The 23,335-nt window shown below is 38.2% G+C and overlaps 1 protein-coding gene across 1 annotated transcript in view; it reads right to left on the reverse strand.

Moving 5' to 3' along the window:
* GRM1 (glutamate metabotropic receptor 1) overlaps nt 1-23,335 on the reverse strand; it is a 180,529-nt gene that overhangs the window by 66,548 nt on the left and 90,646 nt on the right. The window contains exon 3 of the mRNA XM_066178895.1: nt 483-718. Coding sequence (XP_066034992.1) covers nt 483-718 — 236 coding nt within the window. The remainder of the gene's footprint in view (nt 1-482; nt 719-23,335) is intronic.

The following is a 23,335-nucleotide window of genomic DNA, read 5'->3' on the forward strand; positions in this document are numbered from 1 at the left end:
ATTTCCTGATTCCTCAGTTGATCAGAAAAGCTGACTTTGAGGAAAAAAAAGTATAAATTTGTTCCTATTTTTGTTAAAATTTCATGGCTCTTTATTTTTTACAAGCCATATTACAAACTTTGGTACTCAGCCTTAGCATAGCCCTAAAACATAAAAAAGGGAGCAGGTTACTCTGTAACAGAGCAGAAATAAATTGAGAGGAGGATGTGCAACCAGCACCAGATATACTCCCACCAGAGATATGATTATTATCTGTATGATTTGAGGTCACCATCTTTCCTTACATAAAATTAACAAAAATAAACAACAAAAACATTTAATTAAAACCAACCGACCAAACAAGAAAGCCCACACCCAAAAACCCCAAACAAAAAACCAAGAAAGCAACAACAAGAAAAACCCAAACCAGAACGAAGGAAATTTTTTTTGCCAGAACACAGGTTCAAAAACTGAAAAAATATTTAAACTGTTTGACGAGTTACCAGTGCAATTCTTCTGGAAGTTGGGATTCTCTAGTGGGTGCCCTGGAATGCGGCATTGAAATCTGTGCTGCCAGAACTCGGGGAACCAGGGGTTGCGGGTGTTGGTGTCCAGACGCAGCTTCAGGTAGTAGTCATCAAATGCCAGCACCTCAGGAGACTGCAGTTTGATAGTAATGCCTCCATTTGCTTCGGGTTCATAGCCTTCAATGACTTCATCTCTGTCTGCCCAACCATCACTGAAAAGAGGCAAAAAACCCACTTATTACACAAAGGGAGAAAGTTTGTTTTGAAAAAGCAACCAGCCAAAGGCAGGCCGGCACCCTTGGAAGTGATTAATGGGAAATCTAAAGATGTAAAATTCAGGCCGAGAAAGCAGAGTGATAGCGACTTGTAATGAGCAGTCTGACTGATTTTGTGCAGAGTCCTCATTAACTCATCCAGAATAATGAGGTTTTATCCTTGTCCTTCTGGAAAGGTTATTTAGGCATAGCTTGCACTGCGATGTCTCTGTGACTGAAGAGATTCTGCCTAATTTCTGCTGTCCTGTAAGAGGTGGAAATGAGAAAATTATTGTTGATGAAAAGGAAAACGAGCCAGGATCCTGGATGTTTTTTCAAAATAGACCTCAGCATGCATGGATCATACAGCTAGAAGGGCAAATCAAATCAAATATGAAGTGAGAATTGCATTCTATTGGAAGAGAATGGAGTAAGGCTACTCAACCGAACTAAAAAGAAAATCACATGCTATTCCCACACTGCATGGGATTTGTGATAACATTCTTTTTTCTCCCTCCTCTTTATATTTCTCTCTTTTTTCTTTTTTCTTTTTCTTTTTTTTTTTTTTTAATTAAGCAACAATGGTTTTCCACTTTACTTCCCCGTTTGTTCATATATGAGATGCTTTTGAAAACCTGAAGATAAAACTCTTTCTTGACAACATTATTTCATGGATAGTCTATCTTAACAGGTTTGAACAAAGTCTGTTGGGTTTAGCATCTGAGCTTTAGTTTAGTTCTTTAGTTCTTCTTCTTTAGGAGTCCATTGATTAAGTGTCACTCTGCAGTTCTTATTAGCATCCCCTAAGAACAATGCTTTTGCAGTCTAATTTAAGTGCAAATATAAGTCAGCCATTGCTTAATCTTAAAATGCTGGGCATATAATGAAAGAAATAGATTATTCTGGCACCTCAGATCTAGGTCTATTGCACTCAGAATCAAATCAGCTGCACTGCTTCTGTGAATAGCAGACAGATGAAGCACTTCCAGCAGCAAAGAGCTCGAGGAAAAATGCAATTCACCACTGAGAGAAGTCTCAGATTCACCCAAAACAGGGTTGCATCCTGAATTCCAGACAGATTGAAAGAAGGTCCTTGTTAGAAGCCTTTTGCACACAGCCTTGAGAAGAGTGTTGTGGTGCAGACCATTACCAGCTGAGGGCATTTATGAGACACTCAGCACAGGTGTGCCTGGGTCTCCACAAAAGAAAATATAGACAATTTGAAGTAGCAAGCTCTGTCACAGTCCTGGTCAAACAGCTGAAAAGTGACTCTGTACTGGACATGTGTGAGTTTTCGGTCCTCAGCCACCAGACTAAACAGCTGCATGGTTTAGTTGGCATTCACATTAACTGCTGCATCTCTTCTCTAAGCACCCAGAAAGAAAATGGCAGCTCTCCATGAAAAGACAGGAAAACCCATGTACTAAATTCTTTACACATTGGAAACACAACACTAACTTCTATTATGGAAGTAATTTGAGACATGGGGCATCTGGCAGTGCAGAGTAATCAATACATTCCTTCCAACCCAGTCTCAGGAATTCACAGATTTATATTTTAAGATGACACTGCATGGCACCTTTGAGGCAGGATTTGTTCTCTGTTTCACCCTTTGCCAAGGCCTTGCAGTAGAACCACTCAAAATTTCTGAGTTAACAAACTGTTGACAAATATCTTCATACCACATGAGATACACTTGTGTGCACGTTGCATTTCAAATGCAATATAAAAGTGAAGAGCTGGCTGAGGTGCAGCGTGTAGGTCACAGGAGGGAGACAACAATTTTGGAAGTATATCAAAGGGATTCTCTCTGTCAAGGTGAACCTGGCAGAAGCTGCTGGTCACTTCTTCCCACAGCCTGGGGTGCAGGTTACTCAGTGTTGTGTACCGATACGGCCCAAGTGATACACCCACCTGGCTCAGCCTCAGCCTGACAGCTGCACTTGAGTTGCCACAGGGGTGCACAGAGTTAAAAACCTACAATTTGTCCAACCCTGCTCCCTGCCCCAACATACTGCCTGCAATTCTGGAGAGGGAAAGAAGCCTCAGTTCAACATCTCTGCATCCCCCCACTCTTTACTTGTCCATATGCTGAGGACAAAAAATAAAATGTGCCATGCTCCCCTGACTACTTCAGGACAGACTGTGTCTAGATAATTCTGGTGTAGATAACCTTACAAAGGTAAAACCATGAAAATTAATTTTCGGGATTTCACATAATTCAAGATGGAAATTTTCACTAGAGAGAAGAAAAGGACACAACATTTATTTTGTGAAAGTAAGAAAGAGATCACTCTTACAGAATGAGTAATTAAGTCCTAAATGCGTAATTACCTCATTATTTGTCACAATGTTTTTGGCTTTCAAATGGTAGACTTAAGCAGAAACATTAGCGGGTCGCAAAAATAAGGTAAATTGAGCCATTTTTTACAAGACCTTGTTGAAATGAGGTAGTTTCCCTATTGCTTGGATTCCTACCACCCCAAAAATAGTTATTTATTTTTCCTCTCCCCTTCCCCAATATATTTAGCTTAGAAAATGGCCACATAAACTCTGAAGGCAAAATGGAGCAAATCTGTAAAACAAGAGAAAGTAATTTTCATTCTCTGAGGGCAGCTCATTGAAAAGTTCCCCTAAACTGGAACACAGATTGTCGCCTAAAGTTTCTTTGTCTCTTTCTGGCCCCTCATATTTTTTTGTTCTCTCTTCAACTCCCTCAAATTGTTAAATCTGTCTGATAAGTTTTATCTTCAGCAAAATGTCAAGAAAAAAGCACTGGAATCAGAGGGAAAAAGTTCCTTGGTATTGAAGGTCATATGGGAGCTTTGCTCTACTTTCAGTAAAGTCAAGGAAGAAAAGACGAGTCCTCTGGTTTCTTATGGCATCCAGGCCATCCTGGCAGCTGCAGGCTTACTGAGCTGAAGTTTGCCCTAAGTAGGATGTGTAGCCCTACCAGCAGCTCTGGGAGGATTATTAGAGACCAAAGATCCTGATAAAGTACCTTTCTGGATTCCTTTCTTCTGTTTATATACATATTAAAAAAAGATTGTCTGGAAGCACTGCACCCCTGGTGTCCTATGTATAAATGGATACTGATCCAGAAGATGGTGGGGAATTAAATAACATTTTTATTGCTGGGCAACAGCATGATACTGATGGTTAGATGGCAGTGTAAATGTCATTGACAGACTCACAAGACCAATAGCTGAGTCAACATAAAAATGAAATTTCATTTTAAAAAGGAAGCACAAACTATTCCTTTGTTGTCTGAGCAAGTGCATTCCACCTACTATCCTTCTTTCATCCTGCTGAATAGCAAGTAGCACTACACATAGCACTTTTTCCTAGCCCCTCTTTCTGTGTGCCTTTACTGCAGACTCCAGGAAGTGGCCCAATATCCATTACGCAAACTGCCATCCCTGGTAAGTGTCCATGTGTGTGGCAATCTAGCTGGGTATTTTGTGCAACTGTTGATCTGGAACTCTGTGAGGGAGTTTACAGTGTGATGACAGAAACAGTGAGGGAGGGAAAAGCATGTGGGTGTCAAACTAGCAACCACTCTTTTTGCTCTTAAGAGAGAAAGAACAGCTTTTGTTATGGTTTTGTGGTGTTTATCACAGTCAAAACGGTCACTGATACTCTGCAAGCTGCTCTTGGTCCAAGTCCCAGTCTGGTGGCTGATATTAATGATGCCAAATCCAAATTTCAGTGTTCACTCACAAAAAAAATCAGGTGGAAAGGGAAAAAGCTCAAAGCTACCCCAGAGGATCAGAAGTCCTAGTTCCCACTATCACAGACGGAGTTTGAAGAAATAAAGCTATTTTTTTTTCAATCAGTTTACTGTTCTGATAGTATGTGACAATGGACATCACTGAACTGTGGTTTAAGCGTCTTAGCCTCCCTACATTCTCTGAACTGCAGTCACATATATTCTTGTGATTGAAACACTGGGAGAGATGGAATGGATTTCCAATTTCCTCTCCTCTTCCAAACATGAATACTGTCAGCTGCTTTTCACAAGGGCTGATGAGACAACCAGCAATCAGCCTTTCTATTTTCATCTCTTCAGGGCTTAACTCTTAAGTGATGCAGCAGCAGCTCTGCTCAGCTTCTCAGCACAGTGCTCAGAGAGTTACTCATGCAGATGCTTTTTCCAAACAGGCAAACCCATAAAAGTAAACATGCTATTGTTTACGAGGACTGCTTTCTCTGTGATTATTGTCGAGTTAGCATCGTTTCACAGGTAAAGAAAAAGAAACATGCTTGTTAGTCATGGATACCGAATGGCAATTTGATCCCTGCACCCTTGAATGGTTTGAACTGACTGACCAAAGCTATAGAGGGCAATTGATTTAGACTCCTCAGACTGGAGAGCTGCAAGTCCCTTTGTATTAGCTGAGGTTGCTTCCTTAAGAAATTTTCATTTATGATGAGATTTTTTTTTCCTCTGGACATGTTATAAAAGAAATTAAGAGCAAGAAGCCCTTTAAAATGCTGAATGAATTATTTCTGCAATAATCCTTCTGCCTACAGCAGATATTCTTGTCATTTATAAAACCAAATGAATCAATCATATTAACATGACTTCTGTCTCTTTAGTTTCAAGTGCTTAACCTTCACAGCAGCTCCCTGCAGATAACCCATTCAAACAGGTAGCAGGGAGATAGGTGACCATAACTGTGACACAAAAGACTCAGAATCTATATTCTTGCCTTGCCTCCTTTCCACAAAACTAAAGCCCATGTCAGTACACCTCCCCTATCATATACATATACATATACTTATACATATCCCCTCCCTGTTGATATACATCCCTGCAGAGCCCAGTGCTGAATGCTTTCTTGCCACACTCTCAAGTCTGCCAGCTCCCCTGCTGTTTTGTCAAACTTCTAATGCATTTAAGTATGAGGACAGCACCATTCAGAAAATTCAACATTCAATAAAGTGCCAAGACATTTTGATAATATGTAAATATATGTATTTCTAAAAACAATTATTATATGCTGGATTATAAGCATATATGTATTTTTTAAAGGCTAGACATTTTAATTGGAAAGTGCTTTTTGGAAAAACATTTTTCTGTGTAGTAGTCAGACATTGCTTTTTTAGGGGCTCAGACACTGCTTAAGTAGAGATATTTCAAAATGCTATAAAACCCAAAATCATGATAAGTAGCATTTAAATAATTTGTTATTTGATTTTGACAAATACCAGTGCTCTCAATTTCCAGAGGTGGTCAGACATGGAAGCCTGCAAATTTAATTTTCTCATTTTAAAGAAGTCTTTTCTGACAGCACCCACTGGAAAAGCCTGCATGCATTCTCCTATCTGCATGCGAGAATTGTATAACTCCTCTTCTTTAATGGCAGAATGGATGGAAACTCAGAGCTTAGCAGAAGGCCACCCAAAACATAGCAGTGTGGCAAGTGGAATAATTTCATAGGAAAAAAAAAATCAACGTTGCACCTTCTATGATCATAGATGGCAGAATCAGGCCCAGAGTTACTCATGAACAGCTCGGTAGCTGACTGCTCAGCTGCCTTCTTCTGGGAGTAGATTTTTTAAAGAATTCTTTCTTTCACCAACCTGATGTGAAGAAAAAACACAATTACTTTATTGTGGAGGAGGATGGGCCTATTCTCTGGCAATAAGGAACACTAGCCAAGATATTCAGTGTCTGTGGAATACATGCCTTAAACAGAACATGCCATGTAAAGAAAATTGAAGACTGTCCAATACTCACAAGTCAGCAACTCACAAAGTGACTTTCCTCCTTAGGCATATGCATTGCCAGTCAATCCCAGCAGTCAGCAATGTCAGCTAAAGGTACTGATCATTATTACTAAATAGTATGGTTACAAATATGGGAAACAAAAGACCATTTTTGCACTTACTCGTTTAGCTAACTCACTAGAATTACACACTTGCATTGAAGGGTGGGAGAGCTTTCTTTAGTTGACAACCGGGATTTTTTAAAAAGCATAGTTTTGATTTTATCTGTGTTATAAATCCTAGCAGTATTAGGAAAATAATCCCATGGCTACAGATAAGCCTATATGGCACTGCTGGCAAGAGCAGGCTGGAAGGCTGTGTACTGCCACCTGAGGCCTGCCACCAACTGACTGGCCTTCTCAAAACCAGAAGAATCAAGTTCACTAAATTTCCTCAGTTGAAAGGAAAACAAACAGGTGATAATATACAATCACAGAATGGCTTGGGTTGTAAGGGACCTCAAAAATCATCTAGTTCCAGCCCCCCTGCCATGGGCAGGGACACCTTTCACTAGACTAGGTTACTCAAAGCCACATCCAGCCTGGCCTGGAACACTTCCAGGGATGGGGCAGCCCCAGACTCTCTGGGAAACCTGTTTCAGTGTCTCACCACCCTCACAATAAATGATTTCTTCCTAATATCCTATCTAAACCCACCTTTTTTCAGTTTAAAATCATTCCTTCGTGTCCTATCACTACAAGCCCTTGTTAAAATTTTCTCTACATTTTCTTGTAGGCCCTCTTTAGGTGCTGAAAGGTTATATAGGCTCTGAAATCTTCTCTTCTCCAGGTTAAATAACTCTCAGCCTGTCTCCACAGGAGAGGTGATCCATCCCTCTGATCATATTGGTGGCTTCCTCTGAACTTGCTCCAGCAGGTCTGAAACCTTCTGGGTACCCAGAGTTGGACACAGTATTCCTCATAGGGTCCCACAAAAGCAGAAAGCTGGAAAATCACCTCCTCTGATATAAACCTCAGTATAGGCCAGTAGTTTGGCTCCTCCATGTATTGATGGAGAGAGGTAGGAGCCATCACCTTTCCAAGCTCCCTGTCTTTTGCAGCCAGTGTCACAAGGTACTTTGGGATTCGTACCTGTTTCATTTTCCTACAAACTGTGCTGAGTTCAAATGTGTCCTGAGTTCCATTAGATTTCTCCAGTTTGCTCACCTCCATAGGTCAGTCTTGACTAAAATGAGCTGAAAGCATGGGAATATCAGTTTTGCACATTAAGCATGAGAAGGAAACCACTGAAGCTCCTTCTGGGAAAGCTTTAGAAAGCAAAAAGTAAAGAGAAGACTGCTGCCTTGATGATCTCATGCACACACAAGAGAAGGTACAAGAGAAGCATTTGGTGCCAGACTGTGCAGATTTTAGACTGAGAATTCACACAACACTACTACAGCTCTGGGCTGTAAACCTACCATGGGCTATAGACTGAAGAGTATGTCAGGCCTGGGGCTGGGGCTGGTTATCTCTTCCACCCTGAGAGGATCAGAGTGACTGAGGAAGAGACTAGTATGATTTACCAGTTAACCCCACTCTGTTTGAGACAGCTCTGTGTACTCATTATGGTTTCAACTCTAATGTCCTGCAGGAGGTGCTATTTCCTGAGAGAAATTGAGATATGAAGTTTAAAAAGTTTAAAAATTATTCCAAGGCCACTTGCTGCAAGTGATTTGCCACATTTCTTGGTAAAATTTCTGTTCTTGTCAGGTTCTGCTTCATGACATTGCATGACATTGCATACAACATTTTTCACTTCCCATTCATGACTACTGAAGGCTCACAGTCACAGTAGCACATTTTTTATTATATTTCACACAAACAAAAAATGTTGGTAAGGGATTGAAACTTTTATTTAGTCAATCAGGGATTTTTTTTTTTTTTGAATGAATGACACTCTGTAAAGAACATAAAGCTGGTAAATGATAGTTCACTGTGTCAAATTATCATCATTCGTTTCCGTGTGAATGTTCAAAGTTTTTGCGTTGTTCATTTAAAAATGTAGATTATAACCTTGTGGACCATGATGGATTGTATTTTGCAAATATGTATTTATAAAGGTTTTAATTATCATATGCTGTGCATATATTTGCATGCAATTTGCATAATGTAATTTCACTGCCTATCATGCAGGCAATATCTTGGAGAGTCTTTACTGTGAAGATTCTTGATATGTTTGGCATTTTTAAATGTAGTTGCTGCTTTTATGCAGGAAAGGTTTTACCGTTCTCAGGGGTGCACAATGCTGCATATCTTGGAAAATCAGCAACCATACATGTATTCTCCAAGGCAATGGCTGATTTTTTAAAAGGGATACACATGTTTCCACCACAGACTGACAAGTGGATGAAATCCTTGCTCTGCAAGTTTGAAATTCATAACATGAGGCATCATGAAAGCTAAGTATCTTTTCCAAATGGAAGCATTTGTGTAGAGAAGAATATCTAATTTTAAACAAACACACAAATAGGAAACATCAATCTTAGCATTGTGCCTCATCTAAGGTGCTCCTGGCCTCCAATATCACAGAAATACAGAATTGCAGAATAAGCTGAATTGGAAGGGACCCACAAGGGTCATCGAAGTCCAAATCCTGGCCCTGCACAGGACATCCCAAGAGCTACATCAGTGCCTGAGAGCATTGCCTGAATGTTTCTTGAGCTCTGTCAGGCTGGTGCTGTGACCACTTCCCTTGGGAGCCTGTTCCAGAGCCCAAACACCCTCTGGATGAAGAATCGTTTCCTGATATCCAACCTAAACCTCCCCTGAAACAACTTTAGCCACATGCAGTCAACTCCAAGATTTTTACCATCTATTAATACACATGAATCTGTAAACAGAGAGGTTTAGCCTCACATCTCTGTTCCAGGTCCTGGGGATTTTTTTGTATCCCCTTGCTGCTGCTTTACTTTGATATTTGTGCAAGACTCCACCAAAAAATGAATATGGATAGTAAGGATATGGTCATTCCTGCTATGAAGATCCCAACTGTAATCCCTTTTGAAGAAAGATAATTAGGAAGAAATATTCCTGCTAGTTCTTCCAACCTATCTGAAAGTTAGACATTGAGATCTTTTCTGCGCAACCATATAAAGGCACCAAGGGAATAGAATAATTCCTACCTCTGTTCCAGCCAACTACAGTCTTGGGGCTGGATCTGAAGGACTGGAAAGGGAGCTAACATATGGAGGGGAAACAGTCTGGAAATACATGGAAAGGTATATATAAATACAGGGAAGAGACAGGTAAACACAAGTCCCTCTTTGTCCCATGTCACTCCTGCAGATCTTGCGGGATGCTTGAATATTAATTTTTTGCACTTATGAAAAAAATAAAGCATAGATATCTTCCCTAACCACAAGTAGAAAAGGTGGAAGCATAACTCCTTTCTTCCATCCTTGCTTTGTTTTTTGAGGTCCTGCCGAGGAACAGGAAAACAGAAACATCTTAGAATCCCATTTCCATTTCCATACAAACCATACTTTCAAAAATAATTTGAATTGCAGTCTTTAGATTTCTCCATGATGTTTCCTTACTTTCATGGGATAATCCAAAGTTTCACTTTAGGGTTTTTATTTTTAGCTGATTCTCTCAAGCTATAACTTACTGTAACCCGCTCATATTACAAGAGTTAAGAGAAATACACAGAATTTATAGGCCTTTTCTTGATAGAAATAAAATTTTAAATACTAAGACCTAAAGAGAACATCTCATATCCTGCCATTACTGGTTTGCATATAAACTATTTTTCATACCCTCACAAGGTTTCTGGAATGCCTTTCCCACACTCATGCTTGAAAACTGAACCTTTACACATATATTTGTTTAGGAACTGCTTTTTACATTGCTAGCCCTTTAATGAAGCTGGGTCTGCAGAGGAACTGGCAGCTGTAAGTAAGAGTCCATTATCCATTCCATACCAACATGTATTAAATGGGCTTTGAAAATCAGATTGAATAAAATGAAGAACAAAAGAAGAAGTATGATTGAAGCCATGATAAAATCACAAAACTCATTAAGATATTAATCAAAGTTATCATATATTAGAATATCTCCCTAAATGACTATTTCTACCAAAATTATTTTAAATTTGTCCTTATCTGCCATTCCCTCTTTTTCACATTCTGTGCATAATTGAACATTGAGATTACTATGAATGTTTATGAATAATATAATTTCCACTCAAATATTTATAAGTCATTCATTTGAAATAACATATTGACATGGGAAATATCAAATTCATATTATGCTAATGAGTCTCCTAAGCACCTAAACCATTCCAGTGAGAGAATCAAGTAATACTTTAAGACTTGAATAAATAAACACAGAATAAATAAAATTATTAAACTTCAATAACCTACTAGCACAGCATTGTATTGTGTCAGTAAAGAAAAGCTCATGAACTGCTAGAAAACCAAGAAACCAATGAATAATTTGAATAATGAATTCACCTGAAAATTAGCCAATCTTTTAAGGAACAATTGCTGAACACTAAACAGGTGTAATACCTTGATTTTTTTTTTATAATCCACTTTGTTCAGGCAATTCTATTATAATTGACCTGAAGGAAATGTTAGAGAGCATTTAAAAATGTATAAAAGAATTACTGATTTACCCTTCTGCAATTACTGATGTCTTAAGTTTGTAAGTGTCTATTGCTGCAGCTATACACTTCTGAAATGAGAAATTTAAGCACAGTCTTATGCTTGTCTAAACCAAATTTAGTCCAACACCACCTGGCTAACCTCTACACCTTAGAGTTCCTGCTGTAGCAAGCAGAGCTAGAGTAGGACAGTAGCAGCCTTTTAGGCATTTAGGTCTCAGGTATCCAATCCACATCAAAACCAAAGAGGTCCTGAATATAACTGGAAATTATCAGATATCTTTCTCAGAGGTACCACTGAAATGTGCCATCTCGTTTAAATGTACTTATTAAAGACTAGATCGCGAGTTTATCATTCAGATTGTTCAAGTGTTGTTCCTTCCAGGTGTCATGCTGGCATCACTGATGGCACATACTCACTGACATAAGGAAAACGTTCACACAGGCTCCTGCTAGCATGCAAAACAATGTTATGATACTGCATCCCACAGAAACCTCATTTTGTAGCATGTGGGACATGGAATAGCCAGTGAGGTGCATGCTTAAATGCTGAGTTTACGTGCAGCAGTACCTGCCTACCCTCCTGATTATCTAGGGGTTGGAAAAAGCAGCTATTAAAGCCTTTTTCTATTAATATGCAGACTTACCCAAGTGAAGATTTACTAAAAGTGATAGGTTTCATTTTAAGTTATGGTAATCAGAAATGTATATTAAAGATTTTATGAAAAAAAAAACCACTTATTAGTTATAAACATTATTAAAAATTGTGAACAGATGTTCATTTAGAAAAGTGGAATGATTTGCCAATATCTTGCTCATAATAGAATAGTATTCTTATAGGTACTTGTAACATGCTTAAAATTGCAGGAGTAAAAGAGTTTCATATACTTGCTAGATGGTCAAGCCAAACTGAAATTAAGTAAATGTACATTGAGCAAACTACTGACATTTCATGAATAAAATACAAAAATGCATCAAAGTCACAACTGAGAAGGCCTCCATTCTTCAAAGTGCTTAATTTACCAATCACCAAATTAATGCTCAATATAATCAGATTAATTTCAAAGCAAATATTTATCCTTGTTGGCTCTGTACTGGAGATTGAGAAGGCATCATTTTTCCTTCTGAATCCCAAGTTTTACATGAATTGGAAGACTTCTTCCAGTCAATATATTTGGATATTTTTTCTGATATCAGATATTTTCCTGATGGAAAATTGTCTTAATGACCATCTGCCCCAAAAAAAGATGGAGGCTTTGCTTCTGATGTAGAAGCTGTTTTGTACCCTTTATTTATGCATTCATGGAATAATTTAGGTTGAAAGACAATTTTCAGAAAGAAAAAGAAATTTTTATTTTTAAAGAAAAATAATTTAGGAGACCTTACAGCTTAGGAAGATATATGGCCCATGCAATCTCCCTTTAAGTAATTTGTCTCATTCCTGTCATTTTCTTTGGATCACTAGAGTCACGTAACCTGGGAGACAACAAATCTGCTACTATAAATTAAGTTTTACACTTTTACTTAGGAAGGTAAAACTTCTTTTATGTTTCATTAATCTATTGACCCCACAGCAATCAAAGTGTTCCTAGGATCAAATTCTATTAATTAATGATGATGTTACAACTTACTAATGGAAAACTGAAGCAAGCTTTTTAAAAATAGGACCTGATTTTGTCTGGCTTTTGAACAAAGACACAACTGTAAAAGATTAACTTGACTTTCCTCCTACAAGATACAGTGAGAGAGAATTCATTCCATTTTCTTTCATGAATCTAGCCAGAGAAGAATGTGCATGGACAAACAGAAAACACATACTGGTCAATTGCTTCATGCAGTGTTGGGAAATGCAAAGAAAACCTGAAAGGCAACGTGCAGAAACTTGTCGTAAAAATGCTGCATTATGGACAAGGAAAGGTGTAAGAGTAAAAGCCAAATAGAATCAACTAAAGCTGGCTGTCAGGATGCTGAATGGGCCAGCTACTCCTAGAGGGCTGGGGAGCTGGGAACTGAGAAGGAAGCACAGGCAGGGCAGGACAGGGGCTTCCACCCAGGGTCCAGTACAATTGTGCCCAGGCCAGGAGAGTCAAGGACAGCCAGGTGCCGTGGCCAGCTTCAGCATCCATTCTGTTTTCAGCTTTATGAATGATTTTTATAATCTCTTAAATAGAGATGGGAAACACTGTCTTCTTATTAATGTTTCTGTCCCACAAGTACAACTGCTATAGTTATCACAAACGTGCAACATGCCCAGGCAGAAGAGAGAATGACCCTTGTAACAACCAAGTGGACCATTGCCATTTCCTGAAGGTAAGAAAGAAAAGGAAATTCAAAACCATGGAGAAAGTGACAGGTCCCCAGTGTTGTTATTTCCTTTTATTCTATAGCTGAATGATTTGCAAAAGGTTTAGAATCAATCTCAAAGAAACCACTGACAGAAATCTACCTGTATCAACAAACTCTGAAAGCACATTTTTAAATCCATGTTTATACATGAAAATCAGAGGAAAAACCAGTTAATTCTATGGGTGCATTCAAAATAAAACATACTTGCTAATCCATTTAAATACTAACAAAACCTACAGAATTTAAGGTTAAGTCACATGCAATTTAAAAGAAAAGAAACCAAAAAATACCAAACAGAACAAGAAGAAGAAGAAAAACAAAACCCCAAATAGAACAATGCAGGAGGAAGAAGGAAAATAGCCTTTTCAATAAAAATATTCTTGTGGGAAAAATGTAAGAACAGCAGTCTGAAACTTTGAATACAAGGACTGTTCCTCATGAAAAGGTAGAAGGGATAAAGGAAGAAAAATTGATGGAAATGCAGAGATCCAGATAAAGATCTCTAGATTTTCTGTATTATGTCCTGTGAGCTGTAAGTAAAGGAAGATTGCACAGTTGGTACTACCTCAGGAGAAACCTGGGATGTGATTAAAAGCCAAACAGGCAGAGTGCTTTCATCTGCTTCCTGCTGTCTTAGAAAAGACAAATGTCTGAGTTTTCCAAATCCCCTTCAACCTTCTACTGGTGGCCACCTGTGCTCAGTCCTATACCTTCCACTCTCCTAAGTTTCTGGCGCCTTAAAACTCCTTCTTTCCCAGCCCAGTAAGACCTGAAGCAGGGGCAATTTTAATGTGCCCAGTCAGAAGGAATGGACACAAAGGACAGTCCTATAGAAGCCTGAGCCTTGAGAGACCAGCAATTCTACATGGAGCAAATTACTTATCCCTCATGAATACCATGGGATTGATTCTGGATCCTCTAACTGTGGTCTGGTAACACCTACCTATCTGAGAGATACGAAAGGAAATAAATGAGACTGCTCAGGATTAGTAAACTTCAGTCAGTTAGAGAAATGAAGGAAAATGAGAGTAGGATCAAGGTCACTTCAATCATGGTGCTTTTCAGAAAGTCCACGGCAGGCAGAGGACACAACGGCTAGAAAAGAATGCAGATCTGTCAGTATTTTAAAGAAGAGTGTGTAAATACAGACATATAAAACCATTGGCAAGAAAATAATTTTCAGAGCGAATTAAAACTAAGTGAGAAGGGAGAGAGGGAAAGGAAAAGTAATAAATTCCTACATGACAGTCAATGTAATTCAGATTATAAATATTTCATAACCTATCAAAATATAAATATTTTGTAACCTATCCAATACATATTAATCATATTTCCAGTTGTAGGAAAGGAAAAATATTTAACCTAATGCCCCATTTGACAATATTTAGGAAACAATACTAATGGAAAGAAGAGGGGAAAAAAACTGATCCAGTATCTTCATGAAATAACATGTTATGTTTTTCTTTAAGAGAGAATAAAACCATAAATATTCACTAAATTAACTGTTACTTAAAATCAAAAATTATTTACTAAATAATTAGAGTCATATTTTTAAAAAATTTGTGCAGTGAACTTCTCTCTGCAATTGTTATTGGGGGAAGAAGGAGATGGGAGAGCTGGGCAGGTGTGAAATCTATGTATCATCTATATAGCAACCACAGATAAAAACTAAAATGGAATTTACATGAATGGGAATGAACTCTATTCGCCAGCCAGTTTGCCAATCACCTGTTCTCAAAGCCTTCTTTGTTGTGATGAAGGGCCATGCACTCTGTCCCAGTGACCCCCACTACTGCCAAGCAATCCTTTGCCACCCCACCCTTTTCTCCTTCTCATCTGCCTGTCTGTTATTTCCCCAGTTATTCTTCCTTTCTACACTGCACAACCTTCACCCTTTCACACTGTCTAGATAATGGGACTTCATTCCATGAAAGCCTCTAGATATTGCCGTGATTTAAGTGATGGAGGAGCATTGAATTTCTCAGCCACTGTTTTGTGCATGAAAGGCAGTATCTCTGCATGGACAGCCAGTGATTGCACAGTGAAAATTACATTTTAATCCCTACTGAAATACTACTAAGTAGAAGGATGCTGCATCAGTTAAAAAGAATTAGCTGTGAAAGACTGGCATTTTATTAGTGAGAACTACACTGTTTTGGCAGAGGAAGAACTGAACTATCCCTGGAAGTCTGACTCAGTACAAAAAATGAAATTATTACCAAAATGTTATTTATTTCCCTCAGCATCAAGTTTAACTGTGCTACAAGACACATAAACACCAATAAAATATAAATGCATGTTTGTATTCTGAATAACAATTTAAAAAAAATATACATCTGTTTAACAAAATTAGAGCTTGAGCCAGTATTTGTCACGGAGCTGCTTGAACGGTCTAAAATATAAGTGGTAGAACACAATAACATTCTTACTGTGAATTCAGTTATGACTTGGAAACTATTTTTGCACGGAAAACAGAAGGGAAACTATATCTTGACGACAGAAGTAAAATATCGCTCCCCAAAAAAGATATCATTCTGTCATATTCTAGTCATGTATAGATATTATATATGTTATGTATGTGTACTATATAATTCTGCCAGCCAAGAAAAGAGGAAGGCAATAAACAATTCTGGGGAAAAAAAAAGTAATGGAATTAAGAGATAATGAAAATAATATTTACTAGGTCAGTTTTTACTACCTTGTCAGGGAAGTCTCCACTTTAGGACTCAAAAGCTGTGGAGATCAATGAATTCCAACTTAGGACTGTGTTGTCTAATATCCAAAGAGAGCAGAGGAATGACTTTATTGCGTGTCTGTCTAATCAATGTCCAGAAATAGCAAGGATTATTTTTCAGGACTGGTTTGACAGAGAAGTGTGTGATGGGAATTGGTTTAATAAGACAGCCTCTTAAAATGCTATATTCAGGAAATCCTTAGAGAAGCTCATACTAGTATTCATTTGACAGCCTTCTCTGTACAAAATTTTTTTTCTCTTAAAAGAAAATAAAAATAAAAGTCGTGAAGCTCAGTAAGTCAGATTTGATTTCCTTTTTTTTCTTTTTTTTTTTTTCTTTTTTTTTTTTTTTCTTTTTTTTTTTTTTTTTTTCATGAAATCACAAGTCTAATTTACCAGGCATGGAGTTTTTTGTAATATTGAAACAGAAGCTCATTTAAAGCCAAGAAGCCCATTCAACAATAATGGAAATAGATACTGCAGCGCCATCCTCCTCTCTGACATCACCTTTACCACATACCATCTCATCACCATAAACCAACTAACATTAGCCCACATTGGTCATTAGCTGCTTTGTAAAGAACTACCTGTTTTCTCATTTTAAAAGAGAAAAAAAGCAATACCAAGAAAAATTATTCTTTTAACTGCCTCAGAAAAAGAGGTGAGGAATAGTGTCTATCATACAACAGTAATTTATTATGTGTCCCAAGTAAAATACAGTACCCAGAGCTAAGATGCTTCATCCTCAGAAGTATTGCAGTGTTGAAGCATTTATTATTAACTGTTCGCATCTTCAAGTAGATTGTCTCTGTGATTTCTACATTTCCAATAAACCAATTATCTGATGATCATAGGCTATACAATTGTAAGACATGTAAAAATTAAGATATATTGCAAATCACAGTATTTTCAGAGACTTTTTAGAGCCGTCATTGCTTATGTATTTCATTCATTGAGGCTTTCTTTGGAAAAGAAAGAGCTAATCATAAGACTTAAGCACTTGCATTATATTAAATGAAAATGAAAACTTTTGTGCTGATGCATGCCTTCAGTATCTGAAATAGAACAGTAATACAAAATAATTCAAAATTTGAAAAAAAAAAACAAAGGCTGCTCTGTCCCATCCCTCCAAGGACAGTGAAACATATTTACTAATCTAAGTGCACACGTAACAGTAGGGCTAGGAGAAACCACAGTGTTTCATTCCACAGTTTGCTCAAGTTAATTTCCCAGAAAATCTATTCACAAATACTGGAAAATATTCATGCAAGATATACCTGCTGCACAGTACTCCACTGGCAATATAAAGTCATTCAAAATCCATCTCAACTTTATACCTTTATAATACAAAGCTCCTTGAGCTCTTAGACTGGTCCTACAGGCTCATGACAGTTTTGTAGCCCAGAAAGATGGACGACAGCTACTCCTGAGTGTGATATTAAATCCCTAATTATTCAACTTTTTAATGTCAGCTCTTTTGAGGCATGAATCTGAAACAGCCACTGCTATCCTGCATTACAGAAAGAAAACAGCTTACAACATCCCAAGAATGTCTGGGATAATTATGGGTCTAATGTCTGAGTTAAAAAAGAGTGAAGAGTAAAATCATTTATTTTCCTAAGTTGAAAAGAAAACAAAGGGTTTATTCTCTCTTGGTTCAAAAGGTCTTGGAACCAAGAGTGCATCTGAGATCTGATATCTAAAACAAGATGGAAGGAAATAAAAGGAGATGGAAATATTAGTGATTGGACTTACGCTTAAGACTACTGGGACTTGCTCACTGCTGCATGATGGAAAGTTTATGTTGAAAATTTGAAGTTTTAAACTTCACATCTATATAGAAATACACCCAGAATTATTTTCAACCCCCCTTTTTTTCACATACTTGTCAGAATTGTATACATATAACAATCTTCTTCAATATGCTTTTAAACTAATTTCTTTACAAGCAAAATATAAATTTGAATCTTTCTTCTTCCTGTTTACATCCTTGGCATTATTTGCCTCTTTGTTCATTTCTATATTTGATTTCTTTCTCTTATATCAGCAGCTATATGTGCAATGTCCTTTAATACTTTTGCCTGTGTGCCTCATCTTCATTTGTCTTGAGAAAGATTTAAGCAGCAGCTAGTTTAGTCATTTTAAGCTCATTATTTCCTATCTTTATTCATGAGTTTACTTCCTTCCTGCTATTTATTTTTTCTCATTGTAATTGTATAAGCTGCTCCGATTTTTCTTAACAAACCAGCGACCTCCTTTTAAATATGTTGTAATTTCTTTTCTTCACACACGGTTCTTGTTTGGCTTACTATTATATCCTTCCACTTGGCAGAAAACAGGAATGCTCAGACAGCCAGGCTGAAAAAATAATACTCTTCTTTATGCAAGCACCTTATTGATATACGTTGCTTATATATGTTTTGAAAAAGTTATTCTTGTAATTTATACTGCAAGTTCCCAGAAGAAAAAGAAAAAAGAATCTATCTCTGGAATTTCAGTATATAACTTGAAATAATGTGAATCAGAAGCTTATAATGCATATCTGATTTAATCTTCAGGCATCTGTTTATTATTACTTGAGGGGATAAGAATCCTGAGCATATAACAGTTGTAGAAGCATTGCTTGCTTTCAGTAAGCAATTTTGTAAATCCCTTCTAGCCTTTAGAGAAACTAACAATTTTCGTATTGCTGTTTCTCAATATGGTTATGTATGTGCTTGAACACATATTCCTATGTACCTGTACTTAATGAAAAATATCAAAAACTGGTTTCCTATTTATTGTACTAATTTCTTTTTTTTTTTTCTTTTTTTTTACAGACTTTCTGTTTCCCAGTTACACAGAGATTTCACTGCTCAGCTCGGCTCTGCTCCTGTTTGCTTTCCCAGTACCTGTCTTGGACTTGGCAGGAAAATCACCATGCCTCAACAAGTGGCAGCACACATGCTGCCATGCCTCTTCCATGTTCAAATGGATTTTCTCTCATATGGGAGGTGGAAAGAGGAACTACAAGATATTATTTCTGGCAGTGCATCTCCAATAGACAACATGCTACAGCCAAAGCTGCAGACTTTAGCCCATTCTGTTCCCATCTCTGTCAACTCAAAATATATATTAAACTCTCACCATTAATGCAGAAAGGTCTGGGTTCATGGGAGAAAGGGTAGGGTAAGATGACAAAGATCTGAGCATTTGCATCTTAGAACTTTTGCATACCTGGTTGAAGAGGTATTGCACATGAGAACTGAGAGATCACTACCTTAAATGCCTGGAGTTTGGGAATTCAGGTCTTTGCTAGTGTTAATGGCCTAAAAAAATGATTTGGAATATTTCCGCTTCGGAACTTCAATGAAAAGAACCCATTAGGATAGTGCTGTGCTCAGGAGGAAGCCCAAACTCACAGTCCATTTCTCTTTCCTGAGAGACAGAAAGCAAGCTGTGGGGTTTTGTGGGGTTGTTGGCTACTTGGCATTTTCACAGCACTTAGGCAGTGCAACTCAGAGATTAAGAGAAACAGAGGTCAGAAGGGACAAGAGAGTGAAAAGGAAGACAATCTTTGGCAAAGTGATCACCATTCTTGTTTACCTTATCTCTAGCTAAGAGTTTCAGCCTTTGTGTGTGCCTGACTGTGGACAACACAGTCCCTTTTTAAATGACAACAAAAATGGAGTACATCTGGCTGTTCTGGCTTCTGCTGTGAGGCTGGCAAGGTGTGTCAGACCAAGTAAGCAGCAGCCATGTGTGGTAGCTACCAAGATGTTATTAGGTTGTGGAAGCACAGGGCACTGGTTATATTGGCCTCCTATGACTGAGCACTGGCATCTCCATGAGGTTTGCTGCTAGGCAGATGTGTGTGTCGCAAGAGGTTAAATCAGTGGAACTCCAATATACTATAGGACTAATTTACAGTGTCTTGTCAGCGTGTCTTTTGGAACATGTGTTGGTTATCTGATACGGCTTTTTTCTGGGTTATTCTTACACGTGTGTTTCCAAGCTTTGCCTGTGGCATACCAAGTCTTGCTGCTTTCCAAATTTGCACTTATTCCCAAGGTCCAGGAAGGTAACTCTGAAGGTGCTTGTACAGACCTGGTAACAGGACAGAATCTGTGGGTCAGTTTGTAACAGCAGAATATGAGGGGCACTCCAAACAACTGAATCAGAAATGAAAATACATAGTGGAAAGCTCAGTACAGTTGAGACCTTATAATGTGAAGCTAAAGTAGAAGACTTCAAAACCACAATGAAAAAAAACTCAATTAAAATCAGTGGGAACAAATATTTTGGCCCAAACTTAATTTAAAACATGCTGCAGCCAGCATGAGAGGCAGAGGTTGCATGTCATGAAAGAGTCCAGAAAGGGTAATGTAGCAGACCAGCTGTCCTTAATGGTATGTGTATACAGACCACCAACCCTGTTGATTTACAGATCTCTCAACTGGAAACAGAAACTCAGCCATTTAGTTAACAACTGACAAGAGATACTAGAAATGGCCTCTCAATAGGTACCACTAACATGGAAAGAAAATCTTCATTATCTGTGTTTAGATCTAAGAGAACTAAATAGATTGAAAAAAAGTTCCATGGAGTGAGGCATTATTATTTCACTAACTTAAATGTATATCTGCTTTGCTTTTACAGATCTCCCTAGACATGAGAGATTCAAGGCAAGCCACATTCGATGCACAGAGGTAGTAGTTTCATGGGCTTCCTTTGGCTTAAAATATATTCCTGACAATTTTCATGAAGTGCTACATATTTCCTGAAGAAACTGAATCTATTGAAATGCACAGGGATGATGTTCTGACTTTTGAGAGTACAGAAACAGAACATCACAAAAGACTAAAAGGTGCGTTTGACAGGACTGTGAAATAGGACCCAAATTATACAACAAATGTAAAGCTTCAGGTTCCAGAATTATTTGAAAGGAGGCCTAGAGAAGGCAGTCAATTCCTAGGTATTCCAGACTTCAAAGATGAAAAGACAAATGAGTGTGCAAAGTGGGAGGGATGGTGAAATCTGTGGGAAAATTCATGCCAAGCTTGACAGTTTTTATTAGTAGCTGTCAAGCACTTAGAAAGAAGAGCACACAATGGCATTCAGGCTTGGACAGGGACTTTCAAAGTTACAGGGTTAATAAAGTTCCTATTCTTAAGCATTTTGATAATAGTATACAGACCTAGGCATTTTTAGATGTTTTGGAAAATTACTGAGGGATAGGATGCTTAGAGAATAGGCTGAATACAGGGCACTTATGATATCAGAATGTCCCTGTGCTTCAGCAGAAGAGAAGGATAAGTGAAAGAAATTTTACATATTCACTTACAGAAAGCTGGCAGTAGCAAGAACTAGTCACATAACATTGGCGCTCAGCAAAGGTGTCACTGGTTAAATAGAACTGCAAAATAGGGTGGGGTTATACCAATGGCAATTAAACTGTTTGAAAATATATAATGAACCTGAAGCATACTGAAGCATACAAGATGAATTCTCACAAATAAAGATGTATTATTGCACATGGAAATAGTTAAAAAAAAAATCTGTCTCAGAAGTCATATTGCTGGACTATTATTTGTGTTACTATAAGGCTACATGGAGAAATTTGTTCCAAATTTTCATGGGAAGAATTAAATCTGCATTTGCCAGACGTGTCCTAGAAACTGCTACATCTTGTCCTAGTCTACCACCTGATATGCTGGACTGGATTGTGGATTTCAACATGTAACCTGTACAATTCCAGACATCCTTAACTGAATGGGCTGGTGGAAAATACCATTAAACAGATAAAATGTTATTCACAAACAAGTCTAGAAGAGATGTATTCTTACTTCTGATGAATGTGTAAGCACCATCTCTAGAATGGTCTACCACTAGCTGAAATTTAGTTTAACACAAAAATCAAGATCAGACCTCCTCAACTAGGAGGACAAAACTGTTTCTGAATATAAAATGATACAATGATATGAATGGAGTACTAGAATATTAAAGTTTTGGAAGCCTGGAGTTACAGACTGTGTGCATGATGGCATTTAATGGATGCAAGGGGGCAGCGACTTGTGGAACTGTGCTGTGTTCATCTTATACAAACTTGGGAACACATTTTATGGGAAGCTTGAGGCCATTACAATGTTTTTCTGATTAAAAAAAATTGCACCCGTCAAAACATTGCCAGCCAGTCAAGGGAGGTGATTGTCCTGCTCTGCTCTGAGTTTGCATGGCCGCACCTTAAGTCCTGAAGGCACTTTTGGCTCTTAAATGTAAGAAAGACATAGAGCTCTTAGAGAGTGTCCAAAAGAGGGCCACAAGGATAATGAAGGGTTTGGAGGCTGAGCTGTATGGGAAGTGGCTGATGTCACTTGGTCTCTTCAGCCTGGAGGAGACTGAGGACAGACCTCCTTGCAGTTACAACTTCCTCATGAGGGAAAAGGAGGGGCAGACACCAATCTCTTCTCTGTGGTGACCAGTAACAGGACCTGAGGGAATGGCCTGAAGCTGTGTCATGGGATGTTTAGGTTGGATATCAGGAAAATGTTCTTTGCCCAGAGAGTGGTTGTGCACTGCAACAGGCTGCTCAGGAAAGTGGTCACAGCACCAGCCTGACAGAGTTCAAGAAGTGTTTGGACAGTGCCCTCAGGTACGTGGTGGGACTCTTGGGGATGGTCCTGTACAGGACCAGGAGTGGGATGTGGTGATCCTTGCGGATCCCTTCCAACTCAGCATATCCTGTGAGTAAAACAGTGGCAGGGGAGGAGAGGAGAGAGAAATCCCTTTTCCCTGAAAGCAAATTGGAAGCAGAATTGTACAAAGATCTAGAGGATTGCAGAATGATGGAAAACGAGTCAAACTCAGTGCTCTTAGAAGACCAATGAGAGTATGTAGAGCACTACTAAAATGGTTTAATGGGGTTTTTAATGACCCCTGTAAAAGAATATTTAGGGTGAGATCAGCTCCTGTTTCTAAAAGAAAAGGAAAACTAAGAAATTTACGTACTGGCCCTATGAAGTAAAATAACAAGGAACAAAGTGCATGACTTAAAACCATTAAATTGAAACCATGAGTTCTGAGCAGAAACGTTAATGTCAGAAGAGAGCAAATCCGGATCCCTCTCTCTTTATACTCTA

The sequence above is a fragment of the Chamaea fasciata genome, unplaced genomic scaffold (genome assembly GCF_029207755.1).
Source record: "Chamaea fasciata isolate MVZ Bird 193981 ecotype frontalis unplaced genomic scaffold, bChaFas1.0.hap1 SCAF_3, whole genome shotgun sequence".
Lineage (NCBI taxonomy): Eukaryota > Metazoa > Chordata > Aves > Passeriformes > Sylviidae > Chamaea > Chamaea fasciata.